The sequence below is a fragment of the Sorex fumeus genome, unplaced genomic scaffold, assembly GCF_029834395.1.
Source record: "Sorex fumeus unplaced genomic scaffold, SorFum_2.1 ptg000038l, whole genome shotgun sequence".
NCBI classification, from domain to species: Eukaryota; Metazoa; Chordata; class Mammalia; order Eulipotyphla; family Soricidae; genus Sorex; species Sorex fumeus.
Window position 1 is genome coordinate 8,044,617 of NW_026606095.1, and position 20,392 is coordinate 8,065,008.

At 39.5% G+C, this 20,392-nt stretch overlaps 1 protein-coding gene across 1 annotated transcript in view; it reads right to left on the minus strand.

Moving 5' to 3' along the window:
• Positions 1-20,392, minus strand: part of RORB (RAR related orphan receptor B) — a 231,157-nt gene that overhangs the window by 44,169 nt on the left and 166,596 nt on the right. The window contains exons 3-4 of the mRNA XM_056118762.1: positions 18,594-18,735; positions 8,291-8,692 (exon numbers count right to left, since the gene is read on the minus strand). Of these exons, the coding sequence (XP_055974737.1) occupies positions 8,291-8,692; positions 18,594-18,735 (544 nt within the window). The remainder of the gene's footprint in view (positions 1-8,290; positions 8,693-18,593; positions 18,736-20,392) is intronic.

Consider the following 20,392-nt stretch of genomic DNA (forward strand, 5'->3'; position numbering starts at 1 on the left):
TACATGAAAATGTGAGGCAGGCAGTACACTACCATCCAAATCAGTTGGAAAGCCATCCAGAATTTTTCCTGTGAGCAACGGTCAGAACTGAAATTCTATTCAACAGTGGGGGCTGTTTTGGAAGTCATCGTATAAAATTAAGCTTTACCTTTTTGGTAAATTACAAACTGAGCTTCAGAAAATATTCTTTACTCTCTTATTACAGAATATTTTATCTCATATGCTTTTTGAAGTTGAAAGTCACTGTCACTGTCCTCCCGTTGTTCATCGATTTGCTCGAGCGGGCCCAGTAACGTCTCCATTGGAGACTTTGTTGTTACTGTTTAATTGGTATTCCAGTAGTTTTTTAAGTTCCTCCTTCACCCTCATCATTTTTTCAGACAGTGGACTTGGAATCTTCTTATGACATTCTAAATTCTCTTTCAAAAATTAATCCAAGGGAACTCCAAAAAGGAAGATCACTTTTTCACAACTTCAACTCAAATTTGAAAAGATGATTTAGAACATTTGCCTAATTGAGTGAATAATAGCACATTAGGAAAGTAGAATTAATATAGATACAAGCATGTCGTGACTAAGGCACAGGCATAGACACATATGTTTCTAAGTACATGAATTGGCCGTGCAAGTGTGTATTGTTTTTAATATAAATCTTAACATTTGTCCAGAACTTTGCTGTTCACAAAGTGCATTCGTTGTTGTTTTATTGTTCAGTAGTGCTCAGCAGTGCTTGATAAGATTCTGGAGCTCCTCAGTATGAGGGATGGAATCCAGAGCTTCACACACACAAGTTGTGTGATCTTAACTATTAGTAACTCGACTATTACTTGAGTTACTGCCCTGGCCTCAAAGAGTTCTTTGGTAAACATCGGATCATTTATTCAAGTTGTAGGAAATCACAGCACTAAGCATGACAATAGGAACTCAACATACCACTAGATGACTGTAGGCCATTTTATATTTCACTTGAGGTTACCTAGAAAGAAGAATTTGAATCACCTTGTCCCTGGAAATTCTAGAATGGTGAATTTTGACTACTGGTTAAGGTTGTCTTCTACATAGTCAATGCTTCAATATCTTTCATTATTGCATAGGTGCCTTCAAGTCCCTTCCCCTCCACCAGTGTCCTTTTTCTTGGGAAATGTGGCAAAAAAGGTACTTAGGTATAAGAAGGTGGGAAACTATGGTCCTTCTACATCATCTAGTGAATTCCCTTAATTTTTAGTTATGTAGCTGGAGCTTCAGAAAGCTAGACTGATTTTGGACAAATACACATGCCTAGCAGTACAGTCAAGATTCCAATTGCTATCTGCATTACCTAAATTGCATACAACAGGACCTTTGGGTGAAGGTGAAGATAGGAATGGGGGAGCAGATGACTTGGAAGTTCCCAAGATGTCTTCCCTCAAGGTTGGGGAGAAAGATATGGGGCTGGGATGAAGCTAGTGGTAGAACACTTACTTCATCTCTTCAACCTCCAGAACAACCAACTAAAGGAGAAGAAACTTTTCTCATTCGTTTAGTCTATTTTATTCATGCTAATAAACAAAACACAGTCAAACACAGTCCTCCTGTTGTTCATCGATTTGCTTGAGCAGTCCCAGTAACATCTCCATTGTGAGACTTATTGTTACTGTGTTTGGCATATCGAATACGTCACGGGTAGCTTGCCAGGCTCTGCTGTGCGGGCGAGATACTCTCGGTAGCTTGCCGGGCTCTCCTAGAGGGGCAGAAGAATCAAACCTGGCTCAACCAGGCTGGCTGCGTGCAAGGCAAACGCCCTACCGCTGTACTATGGGCTCCAGCCCATAATTCATGTTAATAACTCACTAAATGGTCGCTCCTAAGTTTAATATGTATCTGCGATGAATATAGGATTATCACAGTCTATACAAAATATATACCTAGGGTTGAATTCTATTTTTGTACCACTTATTAGTGAGTAGTTAGAAGTGTTTGGATAGAAGGGCCAAGACAGAGTATGGTGGGTAATGACCTTGCCTTGCACACAGTCAGCCGGCATCCCATATGAATCTCTGAGCACCTCCAGGAGTGATTCCCTGAGCATAAATCCAGGAATAAGCTCTGTGCGGTGTTAGATGTGGCCCTAGCCCCCACTATCACCAAGAAAAAAAAGAAAAATGCATTTGACACATTTATACAGATTTAAATTATATATATACACACATACATACAATATGCACAGACAAATTTAGGCAGTTGTATAATTGTTATCAGTAGAATAAGTCTTTATGGGTTGCTACCTTAGGACTACAGAACTTACTTGGGGTTCTCAGAAAGTAGCAATTTACTGGTTTATTTTGTTGCTGTTGTTGTTGGTTTTGGGGCGGCATGCGGTGGCACTCAGGTTTTATTCCCTGGCTCTATGCTCAGGGATCACTCCTGCAGGCTCAGGAGACTATAAGTGGTACTGAGGATTAAACCTGGGCTCATCTCATGCAAGACAGTGCACTACTCACTGTACTCTCTATAGCCGTGAAAGTTATGATTTAAATGCTAACAACATTTATAGAAGTTCCCCGTATAATTCAACACTAACAATATATTCAACATTTCTAGGTATCCTTATGGAATAATGGAATATTTAATGGAATAATGGAACACTACAAGGGTTAGATTACTTTTAGTTTGTCTTTTAAAAACTTCTGTATTAATATTCGGCTTCGGTAACAGGTGAATTTAAAAATGTTCATCTCTTTTTGGGAGGCGGAGGGAAAGTGTGGGGCACACCCAGCTATGCTCAGGGATCATCCTGGCAGTGCTCAAAGGACCATATGTGGTATTGTGATTAAAGGTTAAAGATAAGGCAAGTGATTTGCCCATCTGTACTATCTCTCCATCCATTTATCTCAGTTTTCGAGGTTAACATTTTCACTCCATAAACACCAAAAAATAAGATAAAATATTATGTTTATGATTATATTCACATTTCTGGCTTTATCTGAAAAAAAAAAAAACCAAATCAAACAGAGAACTGAGCTGATGGGAGAAAAAGTCAGTTTCTTCTCTCTTGAGCATTACAGCAAATTTGATGAGTATTTTTCTTTAGTTTTTGAAAGCACATTATTTGACTGTTTGACTTGTCTGGTGTCTCATAGACATACTGTCAATCATCCTGCAGTTTCAACGAGTTTTCATGGAGTATTAATTTTACAGAACCCCCTAACTCATCTGCGAGCTATAGTGGAAGAACAAAAATACAAGTCTCCACTTTTTTTCTTTGCTTCTCTGTTGGTAATCCTTTAACCAAACTTCCTCAATCTGACAGTACTGACTATAAAATTATATTCACAAAGAGAAAAAAAAAACATATCTTCCATTCCTGCTTGAAGTAAAACTCTGGCTATACCTGCTACTGATGCTTAAACACGAGTTTGTGACTTACTTTTGCCTTTCTCTTATTTTATGACTTTTTATCCTGTGGAATTTTAGGAAACATCCTCAAATGTCTTCAGATTTTCTCTTTGCTTTTGTCACATTTTGTTTCCTATTCCAAATGCCGTGGAAATAAGACTTTTCCTGATAAGATATGTAACTCGGAGTGAGAAATAGTCTCCATCTCTCATTACTAACCCCTATTGAAAGCCTTACCACATAACTAACTCTGGGGAATTACTCACTGTTGAATTTCTTCATGTGCACATGAGGGTGATTTCTCCACTGACAATCTAAATGCATTGGTGTAAGGCAGATATAAATTGCCTTACACATAAAAGAATTTCTATGTTTTCTTCATATATCAAAATTCGAATAGTTCCTTTGGCATACTTTTAGGAAAATTTTGGTGTTTTTGAAGAACATTCCTTACAGTTAACCGAACAGCCCTACACATGACTTGGAGATCAACGTAAGATTGTCTACATCGTTCTTTTGCTCTTAAATATGTGTTGTTTGGTAATAATTTGAAAATTTTAAGACTGCACTACACATAAGCTAGTAAAAGAAATCCTTTAAAAATCTGCTTCTCAGTGACCCAATTTCAGAATAATGATGCAGTTGTACGCACTTCTTCACAGTTTTGCAGAAATTAGAGGAAGCAGACCAGGTCTTCTAACAACCAAGAGAGAAGTTAAAAAATCGTTTAGTGTGATACAGCCTTGAACTTATCTAGTGGACACCGTGAAATTTTCTATTTTCTTCTCCCTGTGACCGCTTACCACCAGCTAGATTAGTAAATGCTCATTAATCAAGCCCAGTGAAAATGTCACTGTGCATACTCTGCAAGCGGTCTTGCGGCACCCAACAGGCCACAGGGAAGGAGCCAGTTCCAAGCATGTTCTGCAGTGGGAATGCCAATTAGCCTGTGAGGCACTCTCTCCTGTTTGAATGGAGGGAACACAATATAATGTTTAAAGAACTATTTGTGACGTTACTCGGATCTGAATTCACATGCTTATTTTTGCTTTTCACAAGTCTGCAACGTCTGAGTTTCAATTCTTTTTTTTTTCTTTTTTGGGTCACACCTGGCGATGCACAGGGGTTACTCCTGGCTCTGTAGTCAGGAATTACCCCTGGTGGTGCTCAGGGGACCATATGGGATGCTGGGAATCGAATCCGGGTCGGTTGCGTGCAAGACAAATGCCCTACCCTCTGTGCTATTGCTCCAGTCCCCATTTTCAATTCTTTTCATCTTTAAAATTGATATATAAACAATTAAATAACAGGCCTAATAGGACTGTTAGGAGAAAAGCAACATTGTTCTGTACAATGTAGGCCCTCAATAAAGACAATTCTATTCAATCTGAAGTTATTATTAATGACGCTTGTTCATGACAGATATTTTGTGTAGAATTTATAAATATGAACAAATTTTTGAACATATAAAAATATGAACACAGAGTAGGAACTACTATGTGTCTGTTTGACAAGTGAGATTCAGATTAGGCAACTACCTAGGAGAACAAAAGCACAAACAGGCAGAGTTGGAGAGATAGTACAGCAGGAGGGGCGTTTGCCTTGCTTGTAGCTGACTTGGGTTGGTCCCTGGTATCCCATATGGTCCCCTGAGCCTGCCAGGAGTGATCTATGATCACAGAGCCAGGAGTAATCTCTGAGCACTGTCTTGTGTGGCCTTCCTAAGGAAAAAAAAAGCACAAACAGGTTTTGAACTAAAATACACATCAGATCTGTTCTGTGTCACATCTCACCCTCAGACATAGAGTTCTTAGTCACCTTGCTGTACGAAGGATGCTCTGACAGTATCACTTTCCTGCGCCGTGATACCGTTACTGACAGTGTTATAGTGAAATAAGTGGTAGTTTGGGGGATGGTTCAGGCAAAGAACCAAGGTATCTTGTGGCTCCATTTGACACTCAGAGTTGTGTCCACTAGATGGCATTGCTGTTTTAACCAAACGTGAGTCGAGCCAGGGTTAGGCGTGTGCTAACCTTGAGAACATTTACAGGACAGTCCAGCCTCATCTGTAAGAGGATGATGGAAGAAATGTTCAAAAGTTAAAGACAGTCTATATCTCTCTAAAGGCGTCTTCAAATAATTGAGAAAAGTACATCTAGTTCATTCTGAGTGTCAATGTCAGTGTAGAAAATCTGGATGAATTTCGAGATTATCTAGTCCAAAATGCATTAGTTTACAGGTTAATAGATTGGAAGCCCAAAGAGAAAAAAATGACTTGTCCAGGGTTATCCGGATAGAAACCATTAGTCTGTAGTTATTTTGTTCTTTTATTATAGTACTTTATTACTATTTTTGGGAGGTGGGTGGGGGTGTCATACCTCTCCAGAGTTTATTCCTAGCTCCATACTCAGGGATCACTTCTGGCAGTGCTTGGGGGTACTACATGTGGTATTAGGGATTCAAACAGATTTGATCATGTGCAAGGGAAGCATCTTACCCCTGTATATATCCTACGCTAGTTTCTACTAACATTAGATCAGAAAGAAACTGAGTTCTGACTCTCATAAGATTTTCATTTTTGGGTATGGGGACAAAGATTGCAAAGACTGTGGTTTTGTTTCATTAGGTTTTAAACATGTGTTCTAAATCAATAGTAGACTTAGTCAATTATATACAAAGTAAGATAAAAGGAAAATATGGTTTTGGTTTATCTATTTTTAACATGTCCCCTTGGAAAGATTGACTGACTCAACTTAAAAGTACTGTCTCGAGTGATTGACAGTACAATTTGTGGATATTAAACATGTAGGAGGTGCCACAGTAAACAAAAGGTTTGTGTAATTATATTGCCTGCAGTAGAAATTGGTTTTATTTCTTAGTAACCACAAATTCTTGGGAAGGTCAATAAGTCCTTTGGACTCTGTTTCCACATCTGTAAAATGGGCATACCTTTGCTACCTTAAGTTTGTGAAAATTAAATGTGTGTGATCTGTTTGCGGGGAAGCTTAAGACAAGGTTAATGATAGAAATAAAAATGATGAGTTTTGTTATTTACAACTCTTGTTTAGTTTCAGCTTCTCTCAATTGTGACTGCCCTTACAGGTGCCATGTCAACAAATCCTCTGTCACATGTTGAATTGCTCAACGAGAGGAAATAACATTTCAGGTTTTATAACTATATGACAGTGCCTCTTCCTCAAACAGATGGTGGAAGTAGCCAGGATACATATGGCATGTATTTAATTATATGTTCACATAAATTTTATTTAAAACACTCGTAGGCTTTCGGCTCCTACTCATAGTGTAGACGGAGAAGGTGACTAAGCACACGAAATACAAATAATAATAGCCAAGAGTTACTGAGTCCTTGCTGACAGTCTGAATATTGTTGTCTTACGGGTATCATCTAACACTCGTGTGGTCCACAAACTTGTATGTTTTGCTTTGAAAAGGTAAGGTCTACCGGGCTTGAGACTCTCAAATAATAAGCCACAGAACCGGGATTTCAACCCAGGGGGGTTGCTTCTGACCCATCCTTCACTGCCACCTCTCAGGACGGGACAAGATGAGGCCTCCGTGGTTCCTGATCTCTGGATTGCTTTCCCCAGAAAACTTAAGTCCTGGCCAAATATCCCTCATAGATTCTGAAAAACTTCTACTTCAAGCAAAAATGATGCCTAATGAAAGAAGGCCTCGAATAATGTCATTTCATCCATCTTCAGTGAGGGTTGTTTTATTTTCTTTCTCATCAATGTCATCATGAAACAACATTGATGGAAAATCAGTTGAGAACTCGCAATACGCTAAATGTCTCCCAGAGGCCTGGTGCAGCCACTGTTTCTGTAGCTCTTCCGCTGTTAACAAGCATCTCCCTTACCCTAGAGCATAATGTCGTAAACCTCTGTCAATACTTTTTTATGGCAGTTAGTCAATGAGATCAGCTGATTCCAGTAAACATAAAATAGGTTACAAAGCAACGCAAAGTTGTGGCAAATCAAGACAGTGCAAACTCAGAGATCCTTCAGACCATCCTTAGGAATCCCTGTCAGTACACATCAGTAAGCTCAGGGTGCTGACGCCATCGTGCCTGTGAGTGGCCCTGCTCTTTTTTTTTTCCGCTTCCTGGGTCACACCTGGCAATGAACAGGGGTTACTCCTGGCTCTATGCTCAGGAGTTGCTCCTGGCAGTGCTCAGGGGACCATATGGGATGCTGGGAATCGAACCAGGGTTGGCTGCGTGCAAGGCAAATGCCCTACCTGCTCTGCTATTTCTCCAGCCCCCTGAGGGGCCCTGCTCTTAGGAGCCTATTTGTTGCTCTTCTGTTCTAGAACTTTCCAGACTATACTAGTCATGGCCAATGACCAGACTCTATTCCTGCTTAGAATTCCTGAATTCAAACTTACCTGAATGACAGAGGTCTTTTCGTCTAATTCCCTTATCTTTTCAAAGAAGGACAGAGTTCCCATTTGTCATTTGTCCTCATTTCTCTTAGAGGGAGACTTGAAGCTCTCTTCATTCAGTTATTACATATTGTTGCTCTCTCCCTTAGTGATTCCACTTTAAATAGCCCCACTTTGAACACTTGCTGATTTTTCCTGTTTATATTAATAACATTTTCCCTTCAGTGATGAACCCAAATTCAACAGATAGCATCTGTTCTTTACAGATAGCATCTTTCTATTTATAATTTCCTCTTTTTTTTTCACCCCCTCGCTAGAAATACACTTCTGTGGGGGTTTGGAAAGCAACCCAACAGCTATAAGAATACATTTTGAAATCCACTCTTTCTTCTCAGTAGAAGCCATAAATTCAAGACTTTCAACCGAGACCTAATAAAATAAGCATCCGCCATCGGATGAAGACAACGTCAAAGCAGAATTTCCCATCATGAGTGAGGAGGAGGCTTCCACTTACCGATCTCGGTCATGGTGATGCCCGGTGCTAACTGCCCGTTGTTGAAAGAGCTATAGGTAAACAAGTTGGGGACAGAGGTGAGGTCATAGATGGGTTCCTGCTTGATCTGTTTGATTCCAGTCATGTCGAGTCCGGACTGATCAGGAGATGGCTGGCCAGAATCCACGCTGTAATAACCCTCCGACTTGGGCAGATCGATGACGTGTCCATTGGCATAAGTGCCGCTGGCCTCGCTGCTCAGGTTGTTGAGGCCGTTACTGATGCTGTTGCTGTACACCCTGGCGAGGGCTTCTGCCTCCCCGCTCTGCTGCTGCCGCTGCTCCTGCAGCCGCTGCTGATGCTTCTGCACCTCGGCGTACAGACTGTCCCTTTGCTTCTTGGACATCCTCCCAAACTTCACAGCTGGGTGGGAGAGAAAAGGAGACGACAACATTTGGGCCATCGTTTTTGTTAAGCACCCCAAGTGCAAGGACCCAGGGGCAAATGTCCTTTCAACTTCAATTTCACAAACCCTAAGCACTAGAGTCTATGAGGTTGTATCACTCAACTCCACATTTGATGAAAGGTTATATTCATGGGCTGGAGCGAGAGCACAGCAGATAGGGTGTTTGCTTTGCATGTGGCTGACCGGGGTTCGATTCCTCCGTCCCTCTCTGAGAGCTCGGCAAGCTGCTGAGAGTGTGCTGCCCACACGGCAGAGCCTGGCAAGCTCCCCATGGAGTATTCGATATGCCAAAAACAGTAACAACAAGTCACACAATGGAGACATGACTAGTGCTCACTTAAGCAAATCGATGAACAATGGGAGGACAGTGCTACAGTGATATATTCATGGATGTTGATCCTGGTTTATGAGCACGGTGAGAACTAAGACTCCTCAGGAAGAAATGTCAAAGCTATGTTTTATTTATGTTGTTGCTAAGAAAATTAGAAGGCATATTTCTTTGTTCTTTCTTGCATCTAAAACAAACAAAAAAATCCAAACCCAACAACCTCCCCTCACCCCCAATTACTAAATAGGACTTACTATTAAAATGTCAATCAACAGTCATTATTCGCTTTGCAGCCCTCAGAATTAGGGTTACTGGATTGCTGAAGAGGGTCCTTTTTCACTATTTTCTAAATAACATGTTGGGAAAGGCCCAGGATGTAGGGAAGGCAATAAACACCGTTTGAAGTAAACCACATCATTTGCCTTCAGTTGGTTTTTGGAATCAAATGAAAAGACTCTTTGGAAAAGAGCAATTTTATGCAGCCATTGCCGAGCAGAAGAGCCAACACCGCTTTCTAGTTTTATCACCCTCAAATTGTATGCTGCCCATTTTTTTTCTAACACAATCCTTAGCTGTTCTGAGGTGGGTGCGGGGAAGAAGAGAAAGGTTTTCTAAGCTGTCACAACATAATATGAAGATGCTTTGATCTGAATGTATTGTTTCTTATGGAGCTTAACCTCCTGAACTGTTACCAATGTTGACATTTTTCCCCACAAACTGTCAGCTTCCATTTTAGACTGAACATCCTGAGTCAAGGAGCTGCCTGGTGTGAATCATCAAGTTCTCTGTTTTTCAGCTTGTGTTAATAGTGGGGACAGTGACAAACTTGGACGTTTCCTTTAGAGTTTTGTGGAGGGCTTTTTGGGGTATATGTTGAGGGTAGCCTTCCTAGCAGTGTTCAAAGGGACCATGGGCTTCTCCCAGTCATATTAAAAATTTTCTTTTCTTTTTTTTTTTTTTTTGCTTTTTGTAAACCTTCAGTGATGCTCAAGGGTTTGTCCTGGCTCTGCACTCAAGAATTGCTCCTGGAGGTGCTTGGGGGGACGATATGGAATGCCGGGGATCAAATCTGTGTCTTCCACATGCAAGGCAAACGACCTACTCACTGTACTATCGCTCCAGTCCCTCTCCTAGTCATATTTGGTGCTCAGGCCCAGTGATATAGTTCTGCTCTGGTAGAGCGGTGTTAGGGGCCATTAGGACAACCCCAGCAGTGTTTAAGATTTGTATAGTTCCAAGAATCAAACCTAGGGCTTCTTTAGAGCACTCACATATTCCAAGCCTTTGAGCTATCTCTCTTGTCCCAGCTTTCTTTACTTTTATGATATTATTGGCCATAACCTCTTGGTATTGGTAACTCAGGGAAGATAGAGAGAAGAAAGTGGAGGGTAGAATCATGTTGAGCTACCTGACTCTGTCACTAGGGTTAAGTGAGAAGAATCAAGTGGCAAAGTTGGTTTTGTTTGTTTGGGGGTCATACTTGGCTGTGCATGGGGCTGACTCCTGGTTTTGTATTCAGATATCACTCTTGGTGAGCTTGGGGAACCCTGGGGTGTTCAGAATCAGACCCAGGTTGAACCTGTACAAAGCAAATGCCCTACCCTCTGTAGTATCTCTCCAGCTCCTAAAGTTCTCGAGAATTCTTTTCGTTCCCCCTTAAATTTTTATTAGTGAAACACCATGAGGTACAGTTGTAGACTTACAAATTTGTGTGCTTGGGTTTCAGTTGTACAATGATCGAATACCCATCCCTCCACCAGTGCCCATTCTCCACCACCACCAGTCCCAGTATCCCTCCCACCCCCTTCTCCCCCATTCCACCCTACCACTGCGGCAGGACATTCCCTTTTATTATCTCTCTCCTTTTGAGTGCTGTGGTTTGCAAAAGAGACATTGAGTGGCAATCTTGTTCGGTCTATAGTCTACTCTCATCATGCATTTCCCATCCTGAGGGGAACCTCCCAAAACCCTTAATTTGGTGCTCCCTTCTCTATCTGAGCCTGCCTTTTCCCCTAGCGTGTGCGGCTGTCCTCAAAGCCATGCAGTAATCCTCCTGGTACTCATCTCGGCTACTCTTGGGTGTTAGTCTCCTATTTTGTAATTCTCGAGAATTCTTTAACACAAAAGGCCAGCAGAAAGGATTCCTGCTCTAAGTAAGTTGGCATTTCCCTTGTCTTCCTCCCTCCCCAATATTTCCTCAATTTGTTTATTTTTTTTCTCCTACTAACAGAACGACCACATTTTGTGGAAGCTTCGACTGTTCAGAATGGACACCTCATTGTCCAGTTGCCCTCAAGTTTGGGGTGGCTAGATGATCCCATTCTTGTAATGTCAAGGAGTGAATACACAGGCTCACGTTCAGGACTTGGAGCAGGGCTGTTCTGTTCCCTGTTGCCTGCTGCAAATTTAGAGCCGCCCAAATCTCTAACTGTTTAAGCCTTCTTAAAAACTGTCTTCTGACTTTCTGGTACTGCCTAAGAAAGAAAACAAAGTGGCAATTATCCAATAGTTTGTCTGAATGAAGACAGTTAATCTGGTTAATTCAGACGAAAATCTCTTTTCCACCTCAATTGTCATTTTTATAGGGACTTGAATCATTTAGACCATTGTGCTTAACTTTGTTTGCAGACACTGTCTTAGATTAGGGCCTGTTCTTTGCAGACAAATTGACTTGCTCACTAATTGAGGGGGTCTTTCTAGTTTGTCCTGTAGACATAATTTTATCTTTTTAATTTTTTAGTAACTTTTAGGGATAGTCTCCTCCCTAGCTTTAGGTGATACCTTTCCAAATAATTTTCTGTATATAACTCCCTAAGCAAAAAAGCTTTTGCATAAGAAAAATTACAAATTTAGTTCAAAAAGAAATACTGGCTCCAAGAAAATAATGTGATATGCTTTTTATTTTTTGACACTGTTTTTTTTGTGTGTGTGTTCATTTGGTTTACAATAGCCCCCTCTTTTTTTTATTTCCAGTGGAGAGCCACACCTGTTGATGCTCAAGGCTTACTCTTTACTCTGAGCACAGGGATCATTCCTGGTGGGCTGAGGGGACCATATTGGGTGCCAACGATCAAATTTGGGTTATCTGAGTGCAAAGCGTGCTCTACCCATCATAAGATCACTCCTGCCCACCACACCTTTTTTTTTAAATTAACAGAGCTATAATGCTGAATACAATTTTTTATCTAATGCTATGGGAACTTGCACCCTGTCTGCTGTACAATCTATCCCAGTGTTTCTTTTTAAACCTCTTCCCCATTTAAATTTATTTTTAAAAAAGATTCCTATAACACAATATTCAGGTGAAATACACAATGTGGTGGATTGATGGTGATAATGATCCTGATTCCTCTGACCTATTTCCATGCCTTTCCATATCAGTTTGCAGTACCTTTTCATTGGGTGCAGGCATTCTGTTCCACCCATGACTCAAAAAACGCAACATGCTCTGGCCGACGGAGATATTGATATACACACCATAAAGAGATGCTTCAAAGTGCTTGTATGACTGAGTACCTTCCCATGCCTAATCTTGCTTGCTAGAGGATAAGAGTAAGCAGAGCTAAGCTACCTCAGTTGTCCCTCATGAGATCTGCTACAGTCTGCAGAGGCAGGGATTGACAGTTGGCAGTAGACAAAGGAATGAGTCTAGTCCAGGTACTCAATTTAATAACTTCAGATTCAGAATTTGCTAATTATCACTGAGCTTAATATTGAAGGTTCTAATGTTAAGGAAATATGTTAGCAACTTCTCTGCCCTAGGAAACATCTGAAAACTCATGGTGACTAGTGGTGACTTTTCTGAGAAACCACCTTAGTAGGTCACTGAACAACTAAAATAATTTTAAAGAACTGTAGCACTGTCCTCCGTTGCTCATCAATTTGCTCGAGCGGGCCCAGTAATGTCTCCATTGTGAGATTTGTTGTTACTGTATTTGGCTTATGGAATATGTCACGGGTAGCTTGCCAGGATTTGCCGTGGGACAGAGATATACTTGTCAGGCTTGTAGCTTGTCAGGCTCTCCGAGAGGGGTGGAGGAATCGAACCGGGGTTGGCCAAGTCAGCCGAGTGCAAGGCAAATGCCCTACCTGCTGTGCTATCGCTCCAGCCCAATTTTAAAGAAGCAGCTTAAATCTAGACTGTAGCACTGTCCACTGTCCTCCCATTGTTCATCGCGTTGCTCAAGTGGGCACCAGTAACTTCTCCATCGTGAGACTTGTTGTTACTGTTTTTGGCATAAATGAATATGCCACGGGGAGCTTGCTAGGCTCTGCCGTGTGTGTGAGATACTCTCGGTAGCTTGCCAGGCTCTTCGAGAGGGGTGGAGGAATTGAACCCAGTCAACCGCGTGCAAGGCAAACGCCCTACCCGCTGTGCTATTGCTCCAGCCAAATCTGGACTACATTTTGCAGGTATCAGTTTTTATTTTAAATCATGGACTTTGCTGAAAATCACAGTAATACTATTTTATAATGATTTTTCCATTCACTTTAGAAATACTGATGAACCAATAATTCCGTATTATTTTCCTTCTCTAATAAAGTGGTTACATATTTAGAAAAATTTCAGGACATGGAAAAAATAAATTTGACATGTTAACTTATCATTATGTATATATACATTTTTTGTCTTCATAGGTCTATTTTACCATTATATTTTGAAGTACTATTATTCTTATCACTGCATTCATCAGAGCAGGCACCAATAATGTCTCCATTGTGAGACTTGTTACTGTTTTTTGGCATATCAAATACACCACAGGAAGAGGCCGGCAAGCTACAGAGAGTATCCTGCCCTCACAGAATTCATCGGAAAGGTATATATTTTAAATGTTTGCCCCTCTAAAACTTGGGTTCTTGTGTTAATACAGTTCACTTGAGTACAGAGGCGGTCTCTTGTTAAACTACTGACTTTCAAAGATGCTAGTATAATCTATATACAGTGCAAATGCTCTATAAATATTCAGTGAGGATGTATTTGCTCAAGATATGCTCTTAACACTCATTTTGACCCCACACTGGCAAGGTACAATTTTATTTAAAACTCTCAGAAACATTTTTATATTATTTTGATTGTTGGATTCTAAATGGGATGGATGGTAGATCATTTTCATATAGCCATTTTAGGCACTATGTTATTCATGTTGGTTATAAAGTTCTCTATATTTAGTTCTTGTTGATTAACAAGCAAATGTTTTAATTTAACTTTGAACAATCTCAAGGATCTTCCATTTTATAATGGTCCAAATATTGCTTTTTTCTTTGTGTGTTTGGGGGTGGGGGTGTGGGTGTTGTTTCTGGATCACTCACACCTTGCATTGCTCAGAGGCTACTTTGAAGAGTCAAATCAGTGTTTTCTGAGGTGTGTTCATTGATGATTAGAAAAAATTCTTTTATCCCTCTCATGTCTCCAATAGAAATTCCAAGGATAATGAAACGTTTTCTTAGTGACCCAATGAAGTAGCCACAAGAGTGATAGAAATTTTCATTAAAATTATAATTAATTTAAATTCAAATAATGACTCAGTGCTTCTCAGTCAGAAACTTAATCTATATAATGACCTTTATAGGATAGCATCCATTTTTTAAATAGATGCATGTCATTGAGGAAATAGACTTGATTATTTCAATGTATTATGTTTTATACTTGGAGAGCAATATATTGGTATTGATGCCAACATCTTTCTGGCTTTGATAGCTTTTCATAGTAACACATTTGGAAGTGGTTTATACAGAATATTTCTGCCATTGATAGTTGTTAAGAAGTCCAGCTATAAGAAATAAAATAGTTGAGTGATCCAGTGAGCACATACCTGGTATCAATTCATGCACACATATTCATGCATATCTTTATGTCTTTATATGTATAAGAACAGATATGCAAGTATTCCAAATGGATTTGGAATCCATTTCATTTCTTATTTTATTTTTATTTTTCCTCTATGCTAAATTTGATCAAATGTGCTTTTATTGAGATATTGACATATGTGTATATATGCTATATATACAGTTTAAATATTCACATATAGCTATATGAATATATGTGTGTATATTGTATATAGTATATATTTCGTATATATGCTTATATGCTGTAGCTAATATACACTGATAGATAAGTAAAAAGCCAAGAGAAAATCAAAGTTCAGAGGTTTTCAGTCATATTTAGCTATCTAGTAACAACTATGCTGTTTCAAAAATTAGGTAGAAGAAAATATTCTTGGTGTTAAGCATAACTCTAACAGAGCAAACATAGACATCAAAATAAAGATGCCACTTTAACGTGGGCTAAAGCATGTGTTGAAACAAGTTGGATTTGAAGGCTTCTTAACTTGGCTGCTGGTACAGCCGCTAAAGCACGTTAAAAATATTTGCTTCATCAGGAGAAGGTAAATATAACAGGTTAGTGGCAGGAGAAAGACTACCTCTCATTTTTGAGTTTTTGCCAGACATAGCTCAGCAACCATCACTTCACAGTTTTGCAAATCCTACAATGCCACAGAATGGGCATAATTTATCAATAGATATAGAATCTCTCATATGAGGGTGATTTATTTAGTGGACAGTATGCTTATTTAGTATAAGTTTATTTAGTATAAGTACCCTTTAGTATATTTATTTAGTATAAGTACCCTTTAACTTATTTAGTACAAGTACCTTTTAAATTTATGATTCAGAGAAGACTTCATCCAAATAATACAGTGAAGGAGTTTTAATTTTCCCTTAGAATCATTTTCCCCCTTCTACCTGAGCGCCTTCTCTTCATTCCCAAACTTATGACTCCCACCTCTCAGCATGTCTCCTTAGCATTAATTCAACTGAAGACATGCTTAGGAGGTATTCTGGAAGATAACCCTGGCAACTCCAGGATTGTCTCTTGAACTAAAATTAAGTTGGATCACAATCTTTAATCCTCTAACAGTATCTGTGGACAAGGCATTGCTTTTACTTGCATAGACATGTATGTGCTGAAGTGAATTTCTTCCCCCTTGAGAACAGATTGCAGCTCTATCCATTAAACGGCACCCTCCTAAAAAGTCACTCCACATTTCCTTTTTGTAGAGGGATTTAGACTATCTCCTTTGTGGATTGATGCTGCTGAATCTGCTTTGGAGTCATGTGCCCACCCTTTGCTTTTGATTCTGTTTACCAAAAGAGACCGGAAAAGATCTGCCTTCCCAAAAGATGCTTCATTTTTACTGCATGAAGAAAGAACAGGGTTAAAAAATCCAATGTCGGGACTGGAGAGATAGCACAGCGTGTAGGGCGTTTGCCTTGCATGTGGCTGACCCTGGTTGGATTCCCAGCATCCCATACGGTCCCCTGAGCACCGCCAGGAGTAACCCCTGTGCATCACCAGGTGTGACCCAAAAAGCAAAAAAAAAAAAATCCAATGTCTAGGACTGGAGCGATAGCATAGCGGGTAGGGCATTTGCCTTGCACATGGCCAACCCGGGTTCGAGTCCCAGCATCCCATGTGGTTCCCTGAGCACCGCCAGGAGTAACTCCTGAGTTCAGAGCCAGGAGTAATACCTGTGTATTGCTGGGTGTGACTCAAAAAGCAAATAAATAAATTAAATTAAAATTAAAAAAATCAGATGTCTAAATCTCTTTTTATTACTATCAATGGGACTTTTCATATGTTGTCAATTAATACATTGTCTCCTAAGTTAAAATTGAAATACAACTCAGTGTCTATAGAATTTCACTAAATAAATCCTGAAAACCATTTAATCCACAATCTTCATGTCCTTCTCTTTAACTATGAGTAAGTATGCGATGCAATAAGAGTAATTTTATGTCATTATTAAGAGTAGACAAATTGTAACAAACAAAAAATTCAGTGAGATGAGGTTTGGAAACTTATCTCGGCAGTTTTAGAAGCTACTTAAAAAGCTGAAAAGTTCTAGGTCATATTCTTAAACTTTTTTGACCAAATTTTTCTCATAAGTACTTTTCAACAATACAAATTTCAGTGAGTTGGAATTACAGAAAAGATAAAAATATTGCATTCAAAGATAGAACTTTTTGAATAGCACAAGCAAAATAATTAAACTGTTTATCATCTGTTTACCTTCCAAGACTTATGTGGAGCTGAATTATCCAAATGACTTAAATGTCCCACATTTAATTCAGTAACTCATTAAATTGCATTATGCCAAGAGATAATGCATGCCAATCAGATTTCTTCCTTTCTTTCATCATTATTGTTTACTATAGTTTATGTGAGATGGTTAGAAGTCTTAAAATTTATGGTTCAAATTTACTGTAGCCACCAAAGTGCCCATAACCCTCCACCACTGTCCCTATGTTACCTTAATCTTCATCTTCATCCCTCCAACCTTTCCCCTATTCCTTGGTAATTAGTTTTATAATCCAAGGCCAAGGGTCTGTCATTTTAACTCCATTACTTTAAAATGTGCATAATTCGATATGCCAAACACAGTAACAACAAGTCTCACAATGAAGATGTTACTGGGCTCGATGTTCGATGTTCATCGATGTCCTCCCGTTGTTCATCGAGCAAATCGATGAACAACGGGAGGACAGTGCTACAGTGCTACTTTAAAATGCGGGCATATTTCTTTTTATGGGGGGAAAGGGAGTAGGTGTGTGTGTGTGGGTCCAGGGGCACAGAATCCCCTGTGATTCATGTAAGATAATTATTTTTGAAGGCATTGTCTGTGCCTAACTCGAACTCTGGTAGAGTTGTACGCTTTACTGAGCAAACATGTAGGTACCATATTTGAATTACAATAGGAGTAAGACATAACGATTCCAGGCCTAATTATTACTATCGCCATTAGAATTAATTTACAAGAATGTTTGAAAATGGAAGCCAAGTCATATGAAAGTGATTGTTTTCATTTATTCGTATTCATCTACGAATCTTAGAATTTCAGCTGAGGAGTCAAACTACCCAAAGAAGTTGCGCATAAAGGCTCAGTGTGGTTGCTTATATTCTGAGGATATCCTCCACCTAACCTTCCTAGGATGTGGCATTTTACCACAAACTCTGCCATCTTTATCATGACTCAGAATAGTCCAAATACTCTTTTGGGCAGCTGTGTCCAGCAATGAAGTTGTTGCACTTTCTACAAAAGCATATTATGTTCATAAACATCTCAACACACTCGGCAACTTGTGCACCAACCATACTTAGCCCAAGAACAAATATTTCAGTTCCTTTGGAGTTTCTGATTTCAGTTCCAGAAAGTCCTTATGTTTCAGGAGATCTACCATTTGTAAACAAATCTAGACAGGTGATCACCTTTCAAGTTAAGCCTAGGTGACCTATACTTTGCCTAATGAGCACAGATTGGTCGGTAATCTAGTTCTTCTTCTTTTTTTTTTTCATCCATAGGCAATTATAATTTTCTATAGTGTTTTCCTTTTACTGAGGTTAAGTAAGCATGTTGTTTTCTTTACTTTGCCCCAGAATTTTTGTGTCTAGAATTTTTCTAGCACTTTATAATCCGGCAAAGCATCCAGTTGAAAGGCTTTAAATAATAAATAGGAATTCAATGCCTTACCATCTCTGGACATTCCTAGGGCAAGACACTTCTGCAGTCGGCAGTGTTGGCAACGGTTTCTGTTGGTTCTGTCAATTAAACAGTTTCTCTGCCTTGGGCAGGAATAAGAGGCATTGTTCTGCTGGCTCCTTCTAAAGAACCCCTAGAGAGAGAAAGGAAATGGGAGGAAAATACATTTATTTGAATGGAAACAGAAACTAATAATGTACATGTACATGTACATGTACATTTGCTACGTTTTCTTTGGTAAACGTAATTGTTGAAAAAATTCTTTGAATACTTCTTCTTGATTCCCTCACAGAAGTTTCTATTTACTATTTGCAGAGATATGAGGATATCACTCATTCGATCAACGTTTCCTAAAGACATTTTCAGGCAGTGGCATCCTAGGAAAAGAAACACAGTTGACTTCCTATATGTAGAGAGCAACAGGGAAGTTCCGTGAAAAGAGACTATCACTGCTATGCAAAAAGCAGCCAAACTTGACGGGACAATGGTATGTATGGTTCGATAGATGTTAAATCATGTGGGCTTGGGAAATTTGGGGAATCAGTAGCAACCTCCATTCTGTGGATGCAGAATCAGTGTGTTCTACGACCTAGTTTCTAAGATGGAGTCCCCCCAGGTGAAAACTTTTTTTTTATTCACCCAGAATGTATATGGAAGTTTCTTTTTAAAATTAAAAACAGTGACGTATCTCATAGCGAAGCACATTTTTGAAAAAAAGAAAATATGGTACATGAGCTGCTCAGCAAAAAATAAGCAATAACTTAAAATCGGAGCTGATGGTCTCTGCTTAGCCTTAGGCTACAGCAATATAGAATCTTTAGTGTCAGTAAGTTTAGGTCTATCTGGCAAAAAATAAACTGCAATGGATCATACACTCCCCTTCTAAATAAATCCACAGCTGAGTTTGTTACTTTTTAAAACTTTTGGATATTACCCATCTTAGTGTCCTATAGAAAAAAATTATAAGAAAAATAAACATTTCGCTGGAGATACAGTGTTTTATGTACCCATTTATTCACTTATTTAAGAATCACAGGAAGTGATGGATTAAAACAGATTTACCAAAAAAATTTTTACCTCCTTTTGTAAATAGGAAGCTTAGAAGAGTCCTAGAGTGGTATATTCAATGCCTATCTTGCTGTGCAACCTGAAATAGGATATTTGACTTCAAACAACTTTGTTTCTTGGGCTAATATGAGGCAACTAAGGAAACAATCTTAGTGACAAAATTTAAGAGGTTACCACATGTTTAAAAACAGTATAGGGCTGGAGTGATAATAATACAGCAGATCGGGCATTCGCCTTACATGCAGCTGATCTGGGTTCGATTCCCAGCATCCCATATTGATTTCCCGAGCACCATTAGGGGTAATTCTTGAGGGCAGAGCCAGGAGATGCCTGAAAATCGCAGGTGTGGCCCCCAAACCAATTACGTATGCATATGTACATAATACATAAACATACACACATATATATTCTCTCTCTCTCTCTCTCTCTCTCACACACACACACACACACACATTAGTGGTTCTTGGGAAAACAGATGTGGTGCTGGGAATTAAAACAGAGCCAGCCACATGAAAGGTAAGAACCTAACCCCCTGTACTGTCTTTCTGGCCTCATTAATACAGTATCTTCAAAATCAGCTTTCATTTAAGAAATGCTGAAGTTTTTTTTAATAAAGACAGGATTAAGGAGTCTTCTTTGGTTGCAGGCGTCAGTGCCACTAGTCATGGCCTTTTTGGGGAGTTTTCCAACTTTGGGAAGGGCCTCTGAAGTACACGTGTGGC